This window comes from Telopea speciosissima, chromosome 4, assembly GCF_018873765.1.
Source record: "Telopea speciosissima isolate NSW1024214 ecotype Mountain lineage chromosome 4, Tspe_v1, whole genome shotgun sequence".
Lineage (NCBI taxonomy): Eukaryota > Viridiplantae > Streptophyta > Magnoliopsida > Proteales > Proteaceae > Telopea > Telopea speciosissima.
The window spans coordinates 64,409,939-64,434,989 of NC_057919.1; the positions used below are offsets into that span (position 1 = coordinate 64,409,939).

General features: G+C 42.4%; 1 protein-coding gene and 1 long non-coding RNA gene across 2 annotated transcripts in view; one reads left to right on the plus strand and one right to left on the minus strand.

The window, feature by feature from the left end:
- The window catches only part of LOC122658718 (alkylated DNA repair protein alkB homolog 8), a 33,064-nt gene extending 12,552 nt beyond the window's left edge, over positions 1-20,512 (plus strand). Inside the window, exons 4-7 of the mRNA XM_043853807.1 lie at positions 8,079-8,110; positions 18,285-18,473; positions 19,908-20,296; positions 20,355-20,512. Coding sequence (XP_043709742.1) covers positions 8,079-8,110; positions 18,285-18,473; positions 19,908-20,216 — 530 coding nt within the window. The 3' untranslated portion in view covers positions 20,217-20,296; positions 20,355-20,512. The remainder of the gene's footprint in view (positions 1-8,078; positions 8,111-18,284; positions 18,474-19,907; positions 20,297-20,354) is intronic.
- On the minus strand, positions 4,419-22,573 carry LOC122658720. The gene is made up of 3 exons (XR_006332483.1): positions 22,489-22,573; positions 22,390-22,396; positions 4,419-4,433 (listed from the first exon to the last, which is right to left on the minus strand). It is a non-coding gene; the product is annotated as an uncharacterized LOC122658720 (long non-coding RNA).
- Between the last annotated feature and the right edge of the window lie 2,478 nt (positions 22,574-25,051).

The window sequence follows — 25,051 nt, forward strand, 5'->3', positions numbered from 1 at the left end:
ACCTTGGTAAATCTACACAGGGTTGACATAGTTGCAATTGCTGAGCCTAAGGCTCAGGTCACAAAGGGTAGGAGGATTTTGCGAAGGATTGGTATGGACTCGCTGCATATCCAGGACAGATTGTGGATTTTTTGGAGGGACTTGGTGCAGATAACGGTTGTGGAGGAGCATCTTTAGTTTGTCACCTTAAGGTGTGTGGTTGCAGAGCTGGGGAATTTTTTTATTACCTTTGTGCATGGTCTATGCTCGGTCTTGGAGAGGAGGGAGTTGTGGGCAAAGCTAGTGGCGTTTTCCAGAACAGTTGACTGGCCGTGGGCGGTGGGGGGAGATTTTAATGTGGTGGCTGCTCCAATGGAAAAGGCGGGGGGCCGCCCTGCTTGTTCTCACTCGTTAGAGGAGTTTGGAGACTTTGTGAATGGGGCGGGCCTGTTAGATGCAGGGTACACGGGCAGTGTCTTTACCTGGTCAAATAATCAGGAAGGTGCGAGGCGGGTCCTGGGCAGGCTGGACCGGTTCTTGGTTAATGCAGACTAGGCTGGTGCTTTCTTGAAGTCTGACGTCACCCACTTAAGCTGGACGTGTTCGGATCATGCTCCCTCTGGATGTCCTTTGCTGCCAGCCGTATACCATATGTTTCGGCCTTTAGATTCCAACAAATGTAGCTGCTCCATCCGGAGTTTATGGACTTTGTTAAGAGCCAGTGGGGTAAGCCAGTTGTGGGCTCGCCTCTTCACATGTTATTCCTTAAACTGAAAGCTCTTCGTGGTGCGCTAAAGCTGTGGAACAAGGAAGTGTTTGGTAACATCCATCAGAATGTGAAAGAAGCGGAGGACTCTGTCAGTAGGGTAGAAGCGGAATCAGACCGTTGTAACAGTAGGGATTCAAGGGAGGCACTTGCTGTGGCAAAGGATGTCCTACAGAGGGTCCTCCTGCAGGAGGAGATCTTTTGGAAACAGAAATCAAGGGTAACTTGGTTGAAGGAAGGGGATTGTAACAAAAAGTTCTTCCACTCCATGGTGAAGGCCAGGCGTAGGACAGCAGGCATCAACAGAATCAAGGGTGCAGATGGGGAGTGGACTGCTGACAGTGATGCAATTCAGGCTGAGGCAGTGCAGCATTTCTCAGGGATTTTTGCCACTCAGGGTTGTGCGATGGATGAGGAGTTGTTGTCGATGATTCCGAATGTGGTTTCTGACTCTGATAACTCCGCCCTCCTAGCTGTCCCTACTTTGGAGGAGGTGAGGATGGCTGTTTTTGACCTGTCTGGGGATAGTGCCCGTGGCCCAGACGGATTCTCAGGGATTTTCCTCACGGCTTGCTGGGAGGTGGTGGGCCATGATGTATGGGCGGCTGTGCAAGATTTCTTCACAGGATGGGAGCTCCTAAGAAGCTATACGTCAGCCAACCTGGTGCTCATTCCAAAGAAGTATAACCCGGAGGTAATGGCAGATTTTCGGCCTATTAGTTTATGTAACTTCTCATATAAGATCCTTGCAAAAATTATTACTATGAGATTGGCAGGACTTCTTCCAGTCGTAGTGGCGGAAGAACAAGGGGCTTTTGTGCAGGGCCGGTGCATTCATGACAACATTGCCATCGCCCAGGAGATGGTATAAGATTTGAACCGGAAAACAAGGGGTGGCAATGTAATTCTTAAGCTGGACATGGCCAAGGCCTATGACCGTTTGGAATGGGAGTTCCTCTGGTTAGTTCTGGCCAGGTTTGGTTTTGGCGAGGCGTGGATTTCCTTGATCAAGAAGACGGTGGAGAACTGTTGGTTTTCTATTATGATGGGGGCAGGCAGTCAGGATTCTTTAAATCCTCTAGGGGAGTGCTTCAGGGGGACCCACTTTCTCCAACCCTATTTATTTTGGCTGAGGAGGTGCTGAGCAGGGGATTGAAAAGGCTATTCGTTGAAGGGCATGCAACCTTCTACAGACTTCCGAGAGGCTGCCCAGGAGTCTCACATTGTCTGTTTGCAGACGACACCATTGTTTTTTTCAGAGGATTGAAGAACTCTCTCAAGCAAATTATGGGTTTCATTGCCAGATATGAAGGCTTCTCAGGGCAGCTTGTCAACAGGCAGAAAAGTTGCTTTGTGCTAGGGGATAAAGCCACGATGGCGACAGCACGCATGGTGGGGGTGGTCACAGGCTTTCCCAAGAAGGCCCTCCCTATTACTTACCTGGGAGCTCCCCTACACTCGGGTAGGATGAAGATTTGTTATTTTGACGGGGCTAGTGGGAAAGATTCGAAGTAAGGTGGCAGGATGGAAAGGAAGGCTGCTGTCTTCTGGAGGGCGTTTGACGCTTCTAAAGGATGTGCTTTCCTCCATTCCGATCCATGTCTTGGCTACGCTGGATCCACCAAAGGCAGTCCTTCGCAGTTTGTATAGGATCTTTGCTGATTTCCTTTGGGGCAGCTCAGAATGGGGCAACCGCAGGCACTGGGTGAGCTGGCAGAAGATTTGTAGACCCCTAGAGGAAGGGGGGCTAGGCGTCAGGCTTCTAGAAGATGTTGGAATCTCCCTCAGGCTGAAAGGGTTCTGGAAAGTTTTAGATGAGCGCTCTTTGTGGGGCGATTTTTTCAGGATCAAGTACTTGAAAAACATGCATGTGGCTCTGTTTGGTTCGGTTGGGGCTGGCTCTAAAACTTGGCGCACCACATTAGCGTTCAAGGGGTTTGTGTTGGAGAGATCAAGATGGTTGCTTGGGGCTGGAAACATATCCTTCTGGCTCGATAATTGGGTGGGGGTTGGCCCATTGATTGACTATGTGGATAATGAGCTTATGCTGGATCTGAGTCTGCGTGTCAAGGATGTGGTTTAGGAGAATGGACAATGGAGGGAGGACATCTTAGAGCTCATTGATTCCGAGGCAGTTAAGAACAGCATCTCCTTCGGGAATTTTGTGCTCTCAAACAGAGCGGATGTGTTGGTTTGGACTCCGGCGAGTGATGGCCATTTCTCTACTAGATCAGCGTGGAATGAGATTCGGAATAGGGCCCCTGAAAAGACCTTTGCGAAATGGGTTTGGAATCAAACGGTGCCCGTGAAAATAGCTTTCTTCTCGTGGCAGTTGTTGATGGGCAGCATCCCCACGGATGAGTCTTTGATGGCCCTTGGCATCCCCTTAGCCTCTAGATGCAACTGTTGTGGGCAGCCACGGAGGGAAACCACTGATCACTGCTTGGGCTCTGGTGGAACGGCTTCAAAGGTTTGGGAATATTTTTCACAGCTTCTGGACATCCCCTGTTTACCCTCTCAAGATGTCAGAAGCCGGATGTTGCTATGGCAAGAGTCAGGGAGCTACAAGAGCCTTAGTGATTATATTATTGGAATCATACCTTGTTTGATTGTTTGGGAGCTCTTGAAGGAGAGGAATAACAGAAGGCATGGGGAAAGGTGTCGGAGTGCTTCTACCATTATCGAGCGAATCAAAGGGTGGATTTGTGAGTTTCATTGGCCCACCAAACTTGGCAGGCATGGGTCCCATAGGAATTCTTTAATCCTACAGTGCTTTGGAATGGTGTCTCCAGCTGCGAAGTCGAAAATACATCTCCCTATTTATTGGTGTCCCCCTTTCCACTCTTTCAAGCTGAACATGGATGGGGCCAGCAAGGGGAACCCCGGACTAGGTGGTGGGGGAGGGGTCATAAGGAATCAGAATGGAGAGGTGCTGGCAGCCTTTGCAAACTTTTATGGGGAATGCACTAACTCCATTGCTGAACTCAGAGCGCTCAGGGATGGATTGAGGCTATGCCAGGAGCTTGGTCTGGTGGAGGTGGTGGTAAATTCTGATTCAGCTACCACGGTGAGTATGGTCAACCTTAAGAGATGCAACTTATGGAAAGGATGGTACTGGTTCCAAGAGGTTTTGGGCCTTGTCTCACTGGTGCGGGCAGGTATAATCGCATTTCGGGAAAGCAACAGGGCAGCGGACTGGCTGGCCAACTACGCTTGTGACACGAGGTCTTCAGTTACTTTCCACCAGGGCAGTCTGCCTGGGGGAGGCTTTTCAGGAATTATTAGAGTGGACAAGGCAGGAATGACGGTCTTCAGGGCTTAGCAAGGTTTTGCTTGTAAGGGGAGTTCCCAAAGAGAGAGTCCTTGAGTGATAATATGTACGGATTGGGGTAAGGCGGCATGTCCCCCCCTTGTATTCTTTGATTATTTGATTCTTTGGATATTAATAAAACTCTAGGGGCTGACCCGGGTCCCAGGTAATATTTGGGCTGGAAAAAAAAAAAAAGAAAAAGAAAAAGAAAAAGAAAAAGAAAAGAAAAGATACCTAGGTACGGCCTGTATTCGATTGAAGAAATGCATCTTTGGGCCCATAAGAGCCGATAGTCCAGGTCGTAAAAGCTTGTAAAGGTTACATCGTGCAAGGCCGAATAAGTTTCCAGACGAACTACGTCTGCAACTGCAAAGGAAACTTTCGGCCTCGTCACCTCGTGGGCTGCTTGCTCAGAAATGCTTCGTACTCTCGATCGAAGTCATGCATGCTAAGGAGTCCAAAAGAAGCCTTGGCAGTGTTTTCTGGCCGAGTGAGAATCTTTTCGATGCATTTCTCTCAATCGAATCAGAGCCCGTTGATGGCTTTTTTCTGCTTGGTCTGGGTCAGGCAGGTACTTGGTTTTGAAAAACCTTTCGTATTCAACGATTGCCCAGTAAGAGAAGGTTTTGCTACCTGTAGAGGCTTCTGGCTTTGCTTTCTTCTTCTTCTGCGCCAATGGAGAAACGATGTCAGAAACAGAATTTGGATTGTGACCCGAGGTAGTTGATTGACAATCATCAGGTACTGGGATCAAAACAGCTTTCTTGTAGTAATACTCAGACCACCATGTTTTGAAGCCATCAGAGATGGATGGCTGAGGCCGGAATGGATGCGTGTGAATCTGGACAGTGCCAATTGGCCTAAAAGGGAAACCTTTTCAATTTCGTTCTTCTTCTTGATGGTTGTCCTTTCGGTCAAGCCTTTGGGGTAAGAGAAGTATCAGGGGTAGGGGATTTCCTGCTGGAGGCCGAATTGACGAGCCTAGAACTGAGGGTTGTATGGTTCAACATTGCACATGTTGTTCTTGGAGGATTCTAAGTATACGCCGTAATGAAGATCTCTACAAACCAAGAAGGACGCCCAAAGTTCTGAGTGGGCTAATGGGTCATGGATGGCGGCGGTTAGCCAGACCGGAATGCTGGTGAGCCTATGAAAGGGAGTAAAGAGCTCTTCGGGGCGATTTGCAGGGAGTTGGAAGAAGAAGAGAAAGCACTCAATTAGTGGCCGAAGGATCGGATGCCTGAGAAACTTGAGGCTTGCAATGGAGTAGTCTTTGTCACAAGGTGGGGGGCTGAACTCGGGAAAGTACGCCTGAAGCCATATTTGGAGAAGCCACAGGGGGCTGGCTCCGTTGGTATACCCAGACCGAACAAGGTCATTGCAGCCCCTGTAGAGGGTCGAGAGAACGAAGGCTGCTAGGTTAATCGGCCGGTCGTCTGTAAGTGCATTAACCAAACCAAGGTACGCCTTGGTGATTTTGTCAGCACGAGTGCATATTAAGGAGCGACAGACCCAGGTTAATAGGAGGGCTACGTATTCTGGCTTGTGAATTGGTCCTTTGGTTTGGCGGTATTGGCGCATGTACAGAGAGTAGCTGGAGCCTTTGGTGAAGGTGAGGTTCCACTCTCCGCGGTTTTCGTTTCCAATGGACGCTCCGTTAAATTCTTCTCCTAGGGGTTTCAGGCCGGTAAGAGCGGCCACATCAAACAAAGTGGGACTCATCATCCCGCAGTTGAAGTGAAAGGAATTGGTCGATCGAGACCAAAAACTGAGAGCTCCTAGCAGGAGGTTCTCATTACAAGGGATATGGATGGTGGACATTTGTATCAGGTTGTAAATCCCTAATTCTTTCCAGGTTTTGGCCTTGACTTCAGCCATTCTGTTGACCCAGGCTTCCCATTCATCGAATCGGGAGGGCCAATGTCGGGAAAATGGATCAACCCTGACTTTTGGAGAAGGCAGATATCCATTGCGGAAGAAGAGTGTTTCCTTGGAGTTTACCGGGAATTCAGGAACAGAGGTCGATGGTTTCTTAAGATTGGGGCCTAAGGAAAAGTGAGAAAGATGAGGAACAAGTACCTCGACGTTGACGGTGGCTTGAAGAGCATCTCGCTTCTCTTGTTCTTCCTCCATTGTCGCCTGCGCCGTGTTGGTTGTTTGGGTTTTGCTCATGATCGAAAGTAGGGTTTCTGTTGGGGACGAAGTGCAGGGGTTAGCAAAGCGAGAGTGACGTTTGGTTGTGAAGTGGCTGGATTTCACGAAGGGTTTTTAAAGAAGAATTCAAAAAGGAATCGACCTTTGATGTGACTCTTCGCTGGGTTCTGATTGATGTGGAAACCACTCGCGCCAAACACTTGTGGCCAAGTGGGTCTCGGGACGGTAAGAAGTCTTTTTTGAAGTCAGAAGGTTTGGGGGCTTAGGATGGTAGCCCGTTCGTTCTCCTTGTCCATGTGTTACAAACCCATTCGAACTAAGGACCCCCAGTCTCGTTCAAATGTATTTGTGAGGGGCATTGTTTACTCCTCATTTTTCAAATGGTGCGAGTCCCAGTTCGGTTTGGTTTCTTCGGCTCGGGAGCGTGATTGGGTCAGTTAGCTTTGGATTGACGGTGGCGGTTAAGGGAGTTTGGCATGCCCACTATTCTAGGATTCCAGGAGGTTGTAACTGCCTTCGACCTAGTGTAAAAGGAAGGCTGGCGAAGTAGTAGTGATCCAACAAATGATCAAACTCTGCAAATTCTATCTTTCTAGGAGTAGGAGTAATTTAACTTAACTTAGGACTTTCTTTTGTTTACGCGAAGCAGCCTCTCGTGAGGACTGATGTGTATCACTTTTCATTTCGATGAAGTAAAGAAGGTTTTGCCTCATTTCAGTTTGTGTCAATTACTTTCTCTGCTGCGTTTGTGTGTGTTTGAAGTCCTTGGAGAACCAAGGCCGGAGGGAACTTCTCGTCGCCTGATACTTTGCTTCCCAACGATTGAACGTTGACCGGAGTAAAAACAGGGAAACAATACCTATATTGTAGCTTCGACATACAAACGGATATACATTTTAAGGAGGACAACAAACCAAACGGACCTAGTTCTTATACCATGTTAAAATTGGAGTGAAAATTATATCATATTTCATTAATGTGTGAATTATACTTATATATACACACATAGCCTTTGAGCATGTAACCAAAATCATGGGTTTGTACAATGAGAAGAAAATAAGGAAAGAAGAATACAAGTAAAGAAAAAATACAGCATATGTTCGCTTGATCCCATAATTGATGGAGATGATTGAAGCTATTGATGGTATTAAGACATGTATACATTCATAGTTAATGGCAAGTCAAGGCAGTTCACTGTAATTGAAGGGGGGGGGGGACATTGTCATCAAACTGGTGCATAAAGTCGGATTTGCATATACAATGATAAAACAACATTCATTCATGGGCCCCAAAGCCAACACTAACTCATTGAGCATGTAAAATTAAAAGACACGAGATCACCATAATAATTATGTCAACAACAAAATACAACTCAAGGTAGAATTAGGTTTATCTTGATTATTAAACATTTTAGTTTTACATAAAGTTTCTCTCTTTATCTATTTTTATTTTTCTTTTTATGGTTTTGGTGACTTCCTCTCACCATCTGGCTTAGTTAGGGACACAATGAGATGAACAGTTCATTATCCTTCTCATCCCTTTTTGAGGGGACTTTATTGTTTAAACTGATTGTCCTGTGAGCAACATTTTCACTTATTATTCTTTGTATCACTCAAATGTTCATAGACTGCTCCTCACAGTTGTTTTCAAATACACTTGCTATTCAGGTCATCAGGCATTTATTTTACCTTTCAATTCTTTAGGCTATCATTTATTCACTTATTTAAAAAAGTGCATTCCAGTATTGATTGATCATTCTTTATGTTGTTTTAGTCTACTGTAGCCTGTAGGACATGATTTTGGAATAATCAGCATTTTTTGGTTTTTTTCGTTTGCCAAATTCAAACATTCTTTTATTTGCTCTTGCAGAAGGGTGGTTCACCCAGTCCTCTCATAATCAGGTACTATATTACATTTTTGCATTTGAAGTGCTACCCTTTTCTGGAAATGAAGGACTTCGGGTTATTGTGAATTGCCATCTATTTTCTTTGACAAGGAATTTGGCAGTGGCCCCAATAGTTGATTGTAAAGCATAAGTATGCAAGGGTCCCAATAATTTAATGCTGTCGAGGGGGATTACTCCACCAGTTGGGATTTCAATTTGATTCTAGTGTTTAATCATTTGATGTTCAAATAATGAATTGATTTATGCACTCAAATCTCTTTAATTGTTTATTTATGACAACACTAGTTAGGTGTCCAAGATTGTAAACTAACAATGTATGATATAGGTGGTATGAGTTTCTTACCTTATTCAATGTGGTTATGGATTATAGAACTTTCCATTTACAAATTCTTCATCTGGATTGTTATTTTTTTTTTGCATATTGTGCCTACCCATAAAGGTTGCTCCATTGTGACCAAGTGGTCACGGGTTCGAGTCTGGAAACAGCCTCTCTGCGAAAGCAGGGGTAAGGCTGCCTACATTATGACTCTCTCCAGACCCCGCAGTGGAGTGAGCCTCGTGCACTGGGTACGCCCTTTTTGTGCCTATCCATAATTGATTATATCATTGGGATCTTACGTCTTGATGGATTAGGAGGCAGTGGAACACTGAAGAGGGGATGTGCTTAGATGGGGGTAATTAGTTCGCAAAGTATCCCTCATATCGATATTGAATCATTCATGACAACCAATTGCAAATTTGATTCACAAATAGCCCTTCATTTGGATTATTACTCTCCCATGTACCTAGTTTGGATAGTGTTGCTTGTGGAGCTAGTTTTTGCAGAATACATCTCCTTTGTTGATCGGACTGTTAAAAGTTTGATGTTGCATGGATTACAATTTTGCAGAACATGGAGGGAGGTCAGGGTAAGGGTGTGGGTTCATTTCCTTTAGCTATAGAACAGCCAAAACTCATCTAAAATGTTTCCAAAAATTCTGGGAACAATAAGCGTATGGAATTAAATTATTCTGTCCCACTAAATAATGTTGTCCGCCAGTGTTTGCTGCCGGTCCAAGCCTGGATAAAGGAGGAGGGTTGGTGCTTCAGGTTGGTAGTTGGCACCGGAAAAAAACCCCTAGCCAAACCCTTTTACATGGATTCGACAACCTTATATTATAAACGTTATGCTAGGGCGTTCCCCGACAGAATAAGCGACGTGCTACACTATGACCCGGGTGTAGTGAAAAGTGAGCAAGGGTTAGCTAGGGCATCCCCTCTTAAGTGATGCGCCATGTCTGCGCTCGGATTCAGCGACAAGTAGGCGAGGGTTCTCGCCATAGTTGTCACAGCGTCTAGGCGACCCAAGGGGGTGGAGAGGGTCAAAAAAGCAAGTCAACACCAATTAGGTGGACAAGCCGTCCAAGGCGTCCGCCTAGGCGATGCCTTGACAACTATGGTACTTCTCGCACTATGGACGAGTGTGGGTAAAGAAACTAGTCTAAAAGGATAGAATTATATTTGCATTTTGGAACCATGGATCTTTAACAAGTAAGAGTCTAGAATTGATAGATGTTGTGAGGAGAAGAAGGATTAGCCTGTATTCAAGAGACTAGATGGAAGGGTATAAAAGTTAAGGAGTTGGACGACTTTTAACTTTGGTATATGGGGGATAAAAGTAATAGAAGTGGAGTGGGCATAGTAGTGCATAAAGATTTAAAGAATGATGTGGTGGATGTTAAAAGATTCGGAGATAAGATTATATCCATCAAGTTTGTGTTGTAGAAAGAGGTTGTCAATATAATTAGTGCTTACGCACCTCAAGTAGGAAGATGAAAGTAGTAAGTTACAATTTTGGGAACACATGGATGATGGATGTATTAGTGCAAGGTTTTAGTCAAGAAGAAAAGATTAATATAGGGGTGATCTAAATGGGCATGTTGGGAAAGATCGTAGGGCTATGAAGATGTACATAGAGGATATGATTTTGGAGAGAGGAATGAGGGGATCTCAGTCTTCGATTTTTCTGTGGCTTATGATTTATCCATTGTAAACAATTACTTTGAAAGGAGAGAAGAGCATTTAGTTATCTTCAAAAGTAGGCATCATAGTAGCCAAATAGATTTCTTCATATCTAGAAGGTCTGATAGACTGTTATGTAAGGATTGTAAGGTTATACCAGGGGAGAGCCTAACAATACAACATAGATTAGTAGTTATGGATATGTGCCTCACTACACAGAATCGTAAGAAAGGTGAGCTTATTTGGCCTAGGATATGGTGGTGGAGCTTAAAAGGAGATATTTGAAATCATTTATTGATAAAGTGGCCAAACAAGGAAAGTGGGACTTTGAGGGAGACACTAATACGATGTGGAATGAGATCACTATTTGTATTAAGAAGGTTGCTAAAGATGTCCTAGGCGAATCCAAAGGAAAAAGTCATTCTTTTAGAAAGACTTGGTGGTGGAATGATGAGGTTTAAACACCCATTAAGACTAAGAAAGTTAGGCACCATTTGATAACGTTATGCGTGTTTCTGTTCCGTTTCTCATAAAAAACGTATTTTGGTGTTTTTGTTTACAGAATAACGTTTCTGGGTTGCAAAATGGTGTTTGATAAACTTGTTCCAGAAACGTATCTAGAACACTTTTAATACTGTAAAGTGTTTGATAAAACCTGTTTTTGCAACAGTTTTGTAATGGTTACTACAAATTACAGAAATGCCATTAATGCTATAATCCATATAAAGTTAATGATGCTAGGACATTAAAAATTATTAAAAATCCATATAAAGTGTACATTAAAAAAAGAGAGACAGAGATGCACTATTAGGTTACTATAACTTACAGAAATGTCATTATCACTATAATCCATATAAAGTCAACGATGTTAGGACATTAAAAGTTATTACAAATCCATATAAAGTAAGCAATTGGAAAAGATGTTTAATCAAGATTAAACTAGTGAATATCAATAACAAGAACAAACACCATTTACTACTTTTCTAGTGGATAACACATAATCTCTAAATTCTAATGATGTATAGAGACACAGGGGTGATCCTTGGCTGCACCTACTACAAAAGCAATCAATTTGCTATAAGACCTCAACCAAAGGCTGAGAGTTGTCATTCTCAAATTACCTTAACTAATTATGCTTTGAACGGTTGAATAAAAAGGGTCTTAGTGGATTTGAACCACTATCCCTTGGAACATGCTTATGTTCCAAGTGCTCTACCAACTTGAGCTAAAGACCCATCAAGTAGAGTTTTGGAACTTCAAGTTCAATTACAACCCCAACACCCCCCCCCCCCCAAGGTAAAAAAAAAAAAAATTGGTAAAAAATTTCAAACATGTCACATTAACTATACACAAATCAACACTACAAAACCCAAAAAAACAAAGACCAGAACTGCCTCAATACCCCCTCCACAAGGTCCTCTTTGATCCAGCTCAGTTACAACCCCAACACCCCCCCCCCCCCCAAGGTTTAAAAAAAAACACAGACCAGAACTGCCCCCTATCCTATTTAGATCTGTATTTTTTTTTTATAACTGCATATCTAAAGCTTGAAATCCAATCTCTCTCTGAACTAGACAACGACCATATGGTCCAATCACATTTCCCATACTGCTTTGTGCTTCCTTTTATCACAGAGCCTCAGCCAAGAAGGATTATAAAAGAAAAATGAACAGAGTCGCAGGAAAGATAATAGTTTAGTGCCAACATTCAGATAAAAAGGAACAGACAAGTGCAAAGAAGCCCAAGACCATAGTTATTTTAATCCAAATTAATTAACTACACTATGCTATAGAATAGTCATTTGAACACAATTTTTTCCTACTATTTTTCTTTCTTTCTTATTTGGGGGGGGGGGGGAGTGATGGGGAGGAGGAAGGGGCTGATAGACATCAGTTCAGAACCATAATGCTGCCCCTTTATTACTAAACTAATACTTGAGGCCCTCAATCCCAGCTCTATGAATAGAGATTATTTCATTACATTAACTTAGATCATTAGTAAACTGGATACAGCAGGTCTAATATTGCATGAGCATGGAAATGGTGAGGGGAAAGTTACTTCAATGCACATGGTGAACCCCATTTCAGAGCTGTATTTCACAAAGGGTGGGCATTCTAAGAGCACTTAGAATATAGATTCACCTCATTATAGTAATTCATGTTCAGATTCTGATATAATGTTTTATCAACTTCCACAAAATTGAATTGCAGTATTTTCTTCCATAATAGGATTTGGAACAAAATACTAAGAAGAATAGGAAGCAAGTCTCGAACGTCAAACCTTGGGCCATGAAGAGTGGCTTTGACTGACTCTTGTTCTTCTCAGGTCAGACCTACTGCTCGGTTCACAACTTTTAGGTCGATCTTTGGCCACCCTGATCTTAGAGGATTCTCCAGGATGACCACATAAAAGAACCGACCCTTCCAGAACTTGTTCGAGCTTGGTACCTCATCGTAAAATTTGAACTTTTCCCAAGTCTCACCGAGGTCATGACGAGTGAAATAAAGCCAACCCTCCTTGTATTTCTTTAATGAATAAAAATGAGCAAACAACGGTAGGGTCGGTTCACACCCGTAGACAGATAATTAGATGAAAAAACTGAAGATGGCCTTCCAGGCATTCGGCATGACCTGACAAGGTGCCAGTCCCCATTGATCAAGCACATCGAGTACGAACCAGTGAACGGGAAAGCGAAAGCCAGCCTTGAAAGCATCCAAGTGGATACATACTTCGGGGCTGCGTGTCAATGATGCCCTCTCAAGCCGATTTGGTCGACGGATCATCACATCTGAAAGAATAAAATATTTCTTTCTAATCTTATCTAGGTCGGAATCCTTCAAGGTACATGGGCAGTCTTCCACGTTGACAAGGGCTCGTTCTCGACTTCCTCATCTGTGTCGTTTGACTCGTCATCTTCCTCTTTATAATCTACCGACCCCTGACCTTAGATGACATCAGCCTGACCCGAAACCGTGGCTGCCGCTTGATCTGGGCAGACCACGAATTGATCTTTTTCCCCTTCCCAACCCGACCTAGACACTACTTCTCCATTCTTGCTAGAGCTATCACTAGAACTACCACTCAAAGATCCCGAACCAGATTTTTTGCTCTCGGGATCGCTATCTTCATTAGAGCCTTCTACTCCGCCCTTCATGGGGACGGGTTTGAATTCGCTATCAGAAAACATGAGTAAATAAGTAAAAGAGAGACTTACTTATTGCTGCAATCGTTGACTAAGTTGGTGATAGGAACGGATCCTGAGGAGCGAGCCGACTAGACGAACCGAGCACGAAACGCCGAACTGAGCAGAAGAGCAGACAGAGCTGAAGAACGAACTCTCTCGAGGAAGCAATGTGAAGAATGAAGCTGTTATTTATAGGATTGGAGAGCGGGTCGGCGAAACGTTTCAACGGTCCAGATTAGCCGAGATCAACGGTGAAGATCGTGTAACGATTCCTCTACCCGAGGAGTAATGATGACGAGCGCCACGCGTCAGAAGCGTGTAAACCACCCGGCCACCATCTTTTTATCTTCCCGAGGCTTTGTACGGATCCACAATAAATGCTAGCGACGTGTTGCTGACGCCAGCAGGACGAACACGACTCAAACCCAAGCGATAAAGGTACGACCCGATTACCCAGAATAGTAAAGCAACATGGCCCATGTATCGAGTACCAAACCGAACTTACTCTCATCAGCCAATCATGCCTCACGAGAGTGGGGGGCCCATGATGAACCATAATTGGCATCAACCAATCAACAAATGACACGTTGCGGACCGGCTCATGGCCGAACCGACCAGTTCGGCCAAATCAAACCCTGAGGGACGAAAAGAGCGAGTCACGTACAAGGACCAATTTAACAATTTAGCTTCGGACGAACGAACCCGAAGTGACGAATCAGTCGTTTAGTCAACTCGGACTCGGAACCTTGACTGACTAAACCTACAAAGTTAACTGACCTAAACCATGTGTCTAGACTAGTTAAGGTCATGCTTTCTCTATAATTCCTAACCCGACAAGTATCAAGTTCTGAGAATGACACCTAGGATCATATGAGACTCAAACTATTGTCCACAAGCAGATAATTCCCATACCGATCTAGTAACTCAAACCTATAAATAGTAGCACCTATTCCAGGTAAAGGGGACTCTCTCTCACTTTCAAACTCTTTGGATTTGAGAATTTATCTGTTGCGGAGATTTGACTTAGACATCGGAGTGTACTAACCGGCTCGGGCCGGCACCTTTTTGTTTTGTGTTGTTTACCTGTGCAGATCAGTTTGGCTAGGTGGCTAGCAGCTCGGATTTAACCACAACACATCCCATGTGAGAATTGGTGGAGTATTGATGCAATTGGGACAACCTATAGCCTTCTATAGTGAGAAGTTGAATGATATGCTAAGAGAAGGTATTCTACTTATGATTTGGAACTCTATGCCGTTATTCAAATTCTCAAGCATTGGCAACACTATCTTATTGGCAAGGAGTTTATCCTCTATTCTGACCATGAGGCCCATAAATATTTGCACTCACAAAGGTCCATTAGCCATCGCCATGCCAAGTGGAGATCCTATCTTCAAGAGTTTGTGTTTGCTCTCAAATACAAGGCTGGAAAGGAGAACCAAGGAGCCGATGCATTAAGCCAGAAAGTGCTTATGATAAACACCTTCACTGCACAAAGCACGGGACTTGAACACATTAAGGGTGAGTACATATATGATGCTGACTTTGCTAAAATATATGCAAATTTACAGCAAGGGGGTCGAGATGACAAGTATTCTGTCCATGATGGGTATTTATTTATGGGGACACGACTTTGCATCCCAAATACATCTATGAGGCAGCATTTTGTTTGAGAATTGCATGGTGGAGGAATGGGTGGACATTTTGGCAAGGATAAGATGCATGCCATGGTTGCTGATTTGTAATACTAGCCACGTCTACAACATGATATTCAGCACTTTATACAGTGTTGTCGCCCATGTCAGCTTGCCAAAGGGGACAAACAAAATACGGGTCTCTATACTCCATTGCTTGTACCTCACGCACCTTGGCTAGACATCAGCATGGACTTTGTCCTAGGCTTACCACCAACTCGAGAACGTTATGTTTCAATATTAGTTGTTGTGGACAGATTTTCTAAGATGGCTCATTTCATTCTGTGTCGAAAGACCTTTGATGCAAGCCACATAGCCAAGCTGTTCTTCAAGGAGATACTGCGTATACATGGATTGCCGGAGTCTATAATCTTTGATCTAGATGTGAAATTCGTTAGTTACTTTTGGAAAACTCTATGGATGAAGACTAACACGAAGTTGAAATTCTCTACGACATTCCATCTCCAAACGGATGGGCAGACTGAAGTGGAAAACAGGAGCCTAGGGAATCTTCTCAGATGTCTTGTTCGCGACCATGAGAAGACTTGGCTCTCTATTTGAAACATAGTTGAGTTTGCATATAACAGCTCTGTTAACAGTACCACTGGACGTGCGCCGTTTGAGATTGTTCTTGGTCTACAACCGCGTCGACCTGTGGACTAGATGCCCCTACCTCCTCATGCTAGAGTTAGTATTGAGGTGGATGAGTTCTTACAGCATATCACAGAGGTACACATTGAAGTTAGTTGTCGGATTGCTCTTAGAAATGATGTTTATCAAGCTACAGCCAACCGACATCGACGATATGGGGGGTTTCAGCCTGGTGACATGGTTATGGTTCGAATTACTCTGGAACGTTTTCCTCTAGGCACCAACCACAAGCTGCATCCTCGAAAAATGGGACCATACAAGGTGTTGAAACGTATTGGCCCAAATGTTTATATGCTTGAGTTGCCGCCGGACATAAAAATTAGTAACGTCTTCAATGTGGCTGATCTCACTCTTTATGTGGGACATCATACTGATGAGCAAGGTTTAAAATCTCGTCTCGTCTCGCCATTTCAGGCTGGTCAAGATTTCCGAAATATACTGAAATTTCACCGAAATATGGTATTTTTTCTGCCATATTTTGGCACTCCATCTCGGTGGGTTTTTGGCCATATTAAGGCCTAATACTTCATGTACATCCTTATTTAAGCTAAATAAACACATTTAAACTTCATATTGCAAAAAAATGAACTCAAAGTGGTGTTTTGAGTTTGCACCCTTGACTGACAGTATACGGTCGGACCCTGATGTATAAATAGTTAAATACACATTGCTTAACGAAATATACCAAAATTTCATGAAATTTCGACGAAATATACCGAAATATTCCGAAATTTGAACATTTTTCATTTTGGAAGCCCATCTTGTCTCGGTAGTGTCGAAATTACCGAAATATACCAAAATTTCGGCGATTTATCGTGAATTTTTGAACCATGCTGATGAGGGTGATACGGAACTGCATTGTGGCTTCCTCAGTTTGCGATTCCAATGGATGATATTATTGAGGATGTCCTTGACAACAAGTTTACTACCATGCGTGGTGTTAAGGGGTATTATTCGTTCTCATCAAATGGAAAGGGCAACCAGCCAAGGATAGCACTTGGATCCTGCCGATGATTTCCCGTGACTTGATCTGGACCTCTACTAGCGCTATATGTCGTTCATCCATTCGTTGGAGACAAATGATTTTAAGAGGGAGCTGATTTAGATCCCATGACTGGCCTATACTACCAGGTCAAGCTAGCCATTGAGCCAGCACAGCAGTTCTTGTAGTAGACCCAAAATCTGCTGCACCGATTTTGGCACAGCTGGCCTTTGACAAGTCAAACTATTGTTGCTGCTTGGTTAGTTTCTAATTTGTGTTTCCTTCTTTTTTTAGTATCCTTGCATGTTTAGAAGGCTGGATTCTATAAAGCCTTTAGTAGTTTCTATTTCCAGTTAGTTTCTATTTTCAATTGGTTACTATTTTCCATTAGTTGCTATTTCTTACTTTCTATTTTTTGTAAGCTTGCCTAAGCTATTAATTGGAAACCATTGTAAGGAAGGAGGACAATTTTGATGAATACAATTTTCAAGCCATGCTTGCAATCGATTTTGGGAGAGAATCCCCTGTTCAACAGCTGAGATACCTGTGGGTGAGAGACCCAGGGTTGAGAAAGCCCAACTCTTACCCACTGTTATCTCGAGCTCTCTTCTTTCTTGTGTGTTATTTTCTGTCGCTGTTATTTGAGGTTGTTTTCTTCATCAACTAAACTGCTGTCAAGCCCTGCTAATGAGTGAAGAAGGCCCCCCATCTGTGCTTCTCAAGATCAGACTCCAAAGCCCAGTTTCTGTCCACTCGAGTTCTGCTACAACCTGGGTTTCTCCTACAGAAATCGATCCCTCTATTGGTGCCTCTTTTAAGCTGTTCTTTCTGCCTGATTTTAGTGTTTTATTCAATCCTCAATGAGGGCTGCTCGCACCCAGTTTGACACCCTATTACCTGCTGCAGCTGCTATTTTTGTAACCTCTCTGTGAGTACCTAAAGTTCTCTTCATCAATCCTAATTCTCTGGTTATAAGTTGATTACTTCTACTTAAATCTGAGTTTGTTTGCTTGAGTTCCTTGGAGTATGAGAACTGTTTTGGGACTATTACCCTCAGTAGATAGTGTGACATTAGATTCGTTTCAGATTGAAGGAACTACAAGAGCCAAGGGCAGACCTAAAATGACCTTAAGAGAAGTGCTGAGGAAAGACATGCGTGGTTTAGGCCTTGTATCAAGTATGACCTCGAATAGAGCTGATTGGAGGGCAAGGATCCATGTAGCCGACCCCATTTAGTTGGTATAAGGCTGAGTTGTTGTATGATAGCTTACTGTACATCCTTTTTGAGTTAATTTCTCCCTTCCTTCGATTTGCAATCTGGGCTTGAGTAAATTGTATAAGAGAAGTCAGGAAGCAGTCTCATATTATGACAGATTCTTACCTATGAATATCAATTGATCAGATTCTATTAAACATCAAAAGTAGGGAACCTTCAGATGAAACCACTGTTATCAGCCTAGTAACTGTAGAAGCCTGTATCTACATTTATGATGAACTAAAATGTGAACATATCTACTGGACAAGCACTCCAATTATAACTGTTTACCTAAGAAATGGGTTTGTCTTTTCAGCATATTGCATTCAAATAGGCTTATTACTTAAATCTTTTTCCCCTTTTATTTTTTCTTTTAATTTGCTTCGCTTTCCTTCTTGCTAGGCCATGGGCTTTGGAGATCTTCCATCGTGGGCAACTGAACTTTCTGCACATATTCGCAAAGTGGTTTGGTTAAGCAAGTACGTCTTTGAGTGTGAGGATGGTGAAAAATATTGTCCTTTGCCGTCAGACTTATTATGGCGAGAGCCGCTTTTTGATCAATTAATTGTAAATGTATACCAACCAGGTGAGGTATGTATGGTGAGGGTTGGCATATCTATCTGTCTAGTTAGCACAGTTTGTGCTTGCAAGTTTGACAATTGTAGTTGTGTTCTAGAAATGTCTTGCCTCTTATTTCATTCTGTATCAAGAGGTGCTTTTCTGAACAACTTTTACTCAACTAGATCTAGCAATATCATACCTTTGAATGCATATTTGGGTTATCATTTCATTAGAGCATTATCCCAAGAATGGATTCCTTTTTTTTTTCTTCTTTATTATCCCACAAATTTCCCAGGGTCCTGGGTAAGTTATTGAAGTTAATTATGTATAATAGGAGTGGGTTAAACCCAAGTCCTGAGACTCATACATCAAACCCATATCAAACCCAAGAGAAGAAATAAGAAAGCTTTACCGAGTAGTCCACAAAAAGTATGGAAAACTCTTCGTGACCTCAAAGCAAGCAACCTTGGTACTAGAAGGGAGCTCAGTCCAAATTGTAAAATGTCTTTGAAGGGAATGCAATGAAGCCTTATTTGTCAAGTTGTCTGCAACCCACCATCTAGTCAGACTACTAGTGCTTGTATCTCAAGCCAGATGTAAGGTAAAGTTCAAGGAGGAACATAATTCACTTTTAAACAAGTAGACTAGGAGTCATGGTTGACATGAACGAGCCTGAAACCAAATTCTTTCCACAACTTTAAACCATTACAAACAGAAAAGCTTCTGCCAGAGTGGTAGAAAATTTCTGAGAATACCATGCCAAAAAGGGAGGAAGATGCCTTTGTAATTTCTCACCAGCGCTCCACCTTTTGATTTGTCAGTTTAAGCGACCTTTACAAAATATCATTCTAAGAAGTAATCAAAAGCTTTACAAAATATCATTCAAACCTTTACTTCTTGAGATCTCATAGTTGTACCAGTGATGCTGCCTTGAATTTGTTCAGATCTCAGACTTGCAGTAATGATTCGTACTGATCCATTTGGTGTACTAATTACTGTTGACATTACTTATGTCAATTCTTGTAAACATTCCCCTCTATAATATGAAAGAGACCCTGTACAGGTGATTTATACACACCAAAACCCGAGGTCTCATGCATGCTGGAGCGTAAATTTTCAAAGAGGTGGGATTGTTTATTGCTCTGTTTTATGTTCAGCAATTTTTTTTGGGGGGTTTATTTGCAGTCTTTGCTTTCCTGACAGACTGCGTCTTTTTCTTTTGCTCCAAATATGTGGCTAGTGCATGTCTTCCTATCATTTGTTTTTCTTTAGTTTTAATGACTAGAGACAGAAATAGAGTTGATTAGTTTCTGAGAAGGGGCCACTAAGATGATCAAGCTGTTCCTATGAAATTAAATATTCAAAAGTTATATTGAGGTGATGTTGCATTCATTTTGCCCTTAGGCTTTGACTTGGCCTTTCAAAAATGATTGCTTAATACTTAGCTCCTTTGAACTTATACAGGGAATATGTGGTCATGTGGACCTCATGCGCTTCGATGATGGAATTGCTATCACTTCCCTGGAATCTGCATGTGTGGTGCACTTCACACAAGTCAAAACAGATGAATGTGAAGAGAGAAGAGATGCTCCTATAAAGAAGATCCCTGTTTATTTGAACCCAGGTTCTCTAGTTCTCATGTGGGGAGAAGCTCGCTACATTTGGAAACATGAGATAAACCGCCAGCTGGGGTTTCAAGTGTGGGAAGGGCAGGAAATATGTCAAAAGAAAAGAACCTCCATTACATTGAGGAAGCTTTGCCCAACAGGTTAGGATCTTTAAGTCATAAATACAAGGCAGTTAACATGAATTGGGTGAATTGGTGTCTCTCACTGTTCTTTAGTTGGGATAAGGCTGAGTTGTTGTTGGTGTTTCTCACCGCTCTCTGGCTTCTTTGGATATGGGGTAAGAAATGGTGTGGCCCACTTGAGAGCAAAGCAAATGCACATGGTTTAGTTGGTCTTATATGGAGGCAGCAAGATTTTACTTTGAGATTTAGGTGAATTTAGGTAGATCTCTATGAGAAGTGAGTCAGCTGTACTGTTTTAGGGTGCCTCCTGTTTCCCATTGTATTTCCTCTTACATAGTTGTTACTCTACCCGACAAGAGAGAGGTAGGTCGTTCATCCATCTTCACCTGAGCCGAGGAGACCCCTTACATTTCACATTTTCGTTATTTTGTTATTTTGTTGGTTCTATTGGGAGGTATACATTTTCATTGTCCCTTTCTTTTTTGCGTAATGTAGGTCATTAAAGTGTCTAACATTAGTGTACATAGTGATTTTTACCCATTAAATAGCATATTCTAGTCTTTTCAAGCATGCTCAATTTATTTTAATTTTTCATACTGCAGTAGATCATTTTAGAATGCATATTAATATTTACACTTGTAAGTGGCATGAGTAGTTTCTTCTTGCATACACAATGCATACCAAATTAGCTTTATATGTTGGTATATAATATATTATTATGAGAGAATATTCGAAAACAAACATCTAGTAGAAAGACCGGTTTAACCGGACGAGATGAGGTGCTAATACTTTCCCATTCTCGTAATCTGGTCACGTACCTAGAATTTCTAATCAACCCATGTGGAATCATGTAGCTCTTTCCACCCATTCTGGACGGGGCTACACCCATTGGGTTTTAGGCCCGAATGCTAGGTGGCTATTCTATTTATTTAAGGGAAATTAATAGCGCCGTCCCTTGAGTTACACCCTTATTTTAATGCAACCCTACTCAGTACCCAAATATCAAAATGAACCCAAAATCTAACGGAGTTAAGTCTGTGAAATGCAATTGACTAAAATACCATAAAAGGTAAATTACACTTGAGGTGCCCATTAATTAAGGTACCTTGTGAACTATTTTTCTTCACAAATCAAACAAAATTCTAATTTTTCCCTCTCCATCTCATCCTCTAACTCCATCTCCACCTCAACTTTCGCTCCCACCTCATTTTCTGCTACCGCGGCCTTGTTGTGCAACCTCCGCTCCCACCGCCCGTCCTTGCCACTTGCTCCCATCCCTTTCACAATTCCGTCCTCGACATCCCCACCCCTCTGCTCCACAAGCCATTTTAGATCACCCAAATCAGACTTTAGAGGGAAGATAGACCCCTGGGGTTCCGGAATTCTATCGAAAGATCAATATAAAACAATTGCAGAATTCCCTACTCCACTCCTTACTGTGTAAAGCTTAAAGCCTCATCAATGAAGGTTGTGTCTTCTTCTGCTAAAGAATTTATATATATATATATATATATATATATATATATAGAGAGAGAGAGAGAGAGAGAGAGAGAGAGAGAGAGAGAGAGAGAGAGAGAGAGAGAGTTGTAAATCAATCATATGTAATCCACAACTTGAATACACAGGTTTTCTAGCTCCTTTAGGTTCCTTCATCCTTGTAATACCTAAATTAAAAAATGTTATAGAATTATGTTGGCATTGGAATTTCATTTCTTCTAGATGATCTTGTATACCATTGCTTCTCCATGGTGAAACTGTTTTTAAATCTCTGCCCTTGCCGAAACACTTGAAATAAAAAGCAGTTTCACAGTCCACTTAGTGAGTTTGGCTTCTCGAACTCAAAAGTCTAAACCAAAAAAATGCAGAATGAGATTATTCACACCAATTCTTGGAATAGAAAGGATATGATTGAACATTGTTGAGCTCCATGTGAATATACAGGTCTACCTCCCGTCACTCATACTGAGACCTTGATTGCTTCTACTATAATGCATTTATAGAATCTTTTCCTAAAGAATTTACAAATATATATATATATATATATATATATATATATATAGAGAGAGAGAGAGAGAGAGAGAGAGAGAGAGAGGATAAGGCCATCATCTCATAAAGGGAGGAAGAAGGAGCAGAAGATGGCTTCAACGAGCAGCATCACGAATGCCCTCGTGCCCTCGAATTTCGTGGCTACTCTACTCCATTTCTCCCCCAAAAACACCAGACCATACTTACCCCCATCTTCTTGTTCTAGTAAAAGAAAGCTTTTAATCACTCGAAGCTTCCATCAAGGGAAACCCAATTCCAAGAATCTTAACAACATACCCTCCCAAGCCACTTTGGCTGTCGTAATTTTCACATCAATTTCACAAAGCATTCCTCCATCCTCTTCTTCTTCGTCTCCTCCATAGGTAATTGAAGTTGAAGGAGAAGCTAGGGTTCCATTCTTCTCTTGTGCGGCATTGGAGTTCGTGGAGCTATTTGTGGGTGTTGGGGTGTCGAGGATTCAGGATCTGTTCGAGAAGACAAAGTCGAAGGCGCCCTACATTGTGTTTATCAATGAGATTGACACAATGGGGAGGCAACGGGCGGTGGGCTCGGTGGTGGGAACGATGAGAGGGAGCATACCATTAACCAGCTGTTGACAAAGATGGACGGCTTCTTCGGCAACAGAGGTGTAATCGTGCTTGCTGTTACCAACAGACCTGATGTTCTTGATGCAGCTTTTCTAAGGCCTTGTAGAGGGTGAGGAGGAGGAGGTGGAGGTGGAGGGGGTAAAATAGGGTAAGGTACAGAAAAGGGGCGCATGTGGGAGAGGGGTGGGAGGAAGAAGAAGGGATGTGTGTTGGTTTTTTTATTTGAGAGCGTAGAATAGGTAATTCATACACTAATAAGGGTAAAATTGTCTTTAAAAAAAACTAACCTGCTGACATCACTACTTAACAGTAAAAAAGTTAACCTCGTTAAATTTTGGATTCATTTTGATATTTAGGTGCTTAGTGAGGTGACATTAAAATAAGGGTGTAACTCAGGGGGTGGAGTTAATAATTTTTTTTTATTTAATGAATATATAGCATGATCCCAAACCCTTCTGTCGCCAAGGGACCACGAAAACCAAATGGAATATCACCCGAAGGACAGAGAAACCTACACCCCGGAGGTCACGGTACCCACATACGTTCTGGAGTAAAAGTAATAGGATTTAATGCCTTTAGACTGTGTTGACTATTGTTGTCTGTCATTGTGTATGACTCAAAAAGAATCGAGCTTTAGTCTCCCCACTGAGTTCAATTTTCTATTATAGCATATTCGCACTCCACACGGTGAAGACTAGATCCTCTTCCCTGGGAATCCAATTAGTACGACCAAGTGGTTTCATTAGACAAATTGGAGGCGGGATGTCCTACGAAACACCATGGTAAGTTGTTAATGCCTTGAACAATTCAACAATGGACGTTTTGGAGTGAAAGTAACATAATATAATGTGTCGACACTATGTTGATTATTTTTGTCAATCATTGTGTATGACTCGGAGTGAATGTACCTTCGATCCTCTTCCATGGGAATCCAATTAATATGAGCAAGTGGTTCCATTGGACAAATTGGGGGGGGGGGGGGATGTCCTACATAACAGCATTGTAAGTTGTTAATGCCTTGAATAATTCAACAATGGACGTTCTGGATTGAAAGTTATAGGATATAATGTGTCTACACTATGTTGACTATTGCTGTCAGTCATTGTGTACGACTCAGAGTGAATCGACCTTCATCCCCCCACCGAGTTCAAATTTCTATTTAAATCATATCCCCACTCCACACGGTGATGACTGGTCCTCTTCCTGGGAATCCAATTAATATGAGCAAGTGGTTCCATTGGACACATGGGGGGTGTCCTATGCAACACCATTATAAGTTGTTAATGCCTTGAACAATTTAACAATGAATGTTCTGGAGTGAAAGTAACAAGATATAATGCGTTGACACTGTGTTGACTATTGTCCTCAGTCATTGTCTACGGCTCAGAGTGAATAGACCTTCAACCCCCACTGAGTGCGATTTTCTATTTAAAACATATCCCCACTCCACACGTTGAAGACTAGATCCTCTTCCCTGGGAATCCAACTAATATGAGCCATTGGTTCCATTGGACAAATGGGGGGGTGTCCTATGCAACACCATGGTAAGTTGTTAATGCTTTGAACAATTCAACAATGGACGTTCTGGAGTGAAAGTACCAGGATATAATGCATTGACACTGTGTTGACTATTGTTGTCAGTCATTATGTACGATTTAGAGTGAATCGACCTTCAACCCCCACCGAATTCGATTTTCTATTTAAAGCATATTCTCACTCCACACGGTGAAGACTAGATCCTTTTCCTTGGGAATCCAATTAATATGAGCAAGTGGTTCCATTGGACAAATGGGGGGGGGGTGTCCTATGCAACAACATGGTAAGTTGTTAATGCCTTGAACAATTCAACAATAGACGTTCTGGAGTGAAAGTACCAGGATATAATGCGTTGACACTGTGTTGACTATTGTTGTCAGTCATTATGTACGATTCAGAGTGAATCGACCTTCAACCCCCACCGAATTCGATTTTCTATTTAAAGCATATTCTCACTCCACACGGTGAAGACTAGATCCTTTTCCTTAGGAATCCAATTAATATGAGCAAACGATTCCATTATACAAATGCGAAGGGGGGGGGGTGTCCTACAAATCACCATGGCAAGTTGTTAATGCATTGAACAATTCAACAATGGACGTTCTAGAGTGAAAGTAACATGATATAATGCATCGATACTGTGTTAATGATTTGGCTCCTGTCCTACCGTGGCGGGAGATGGAGCGTCC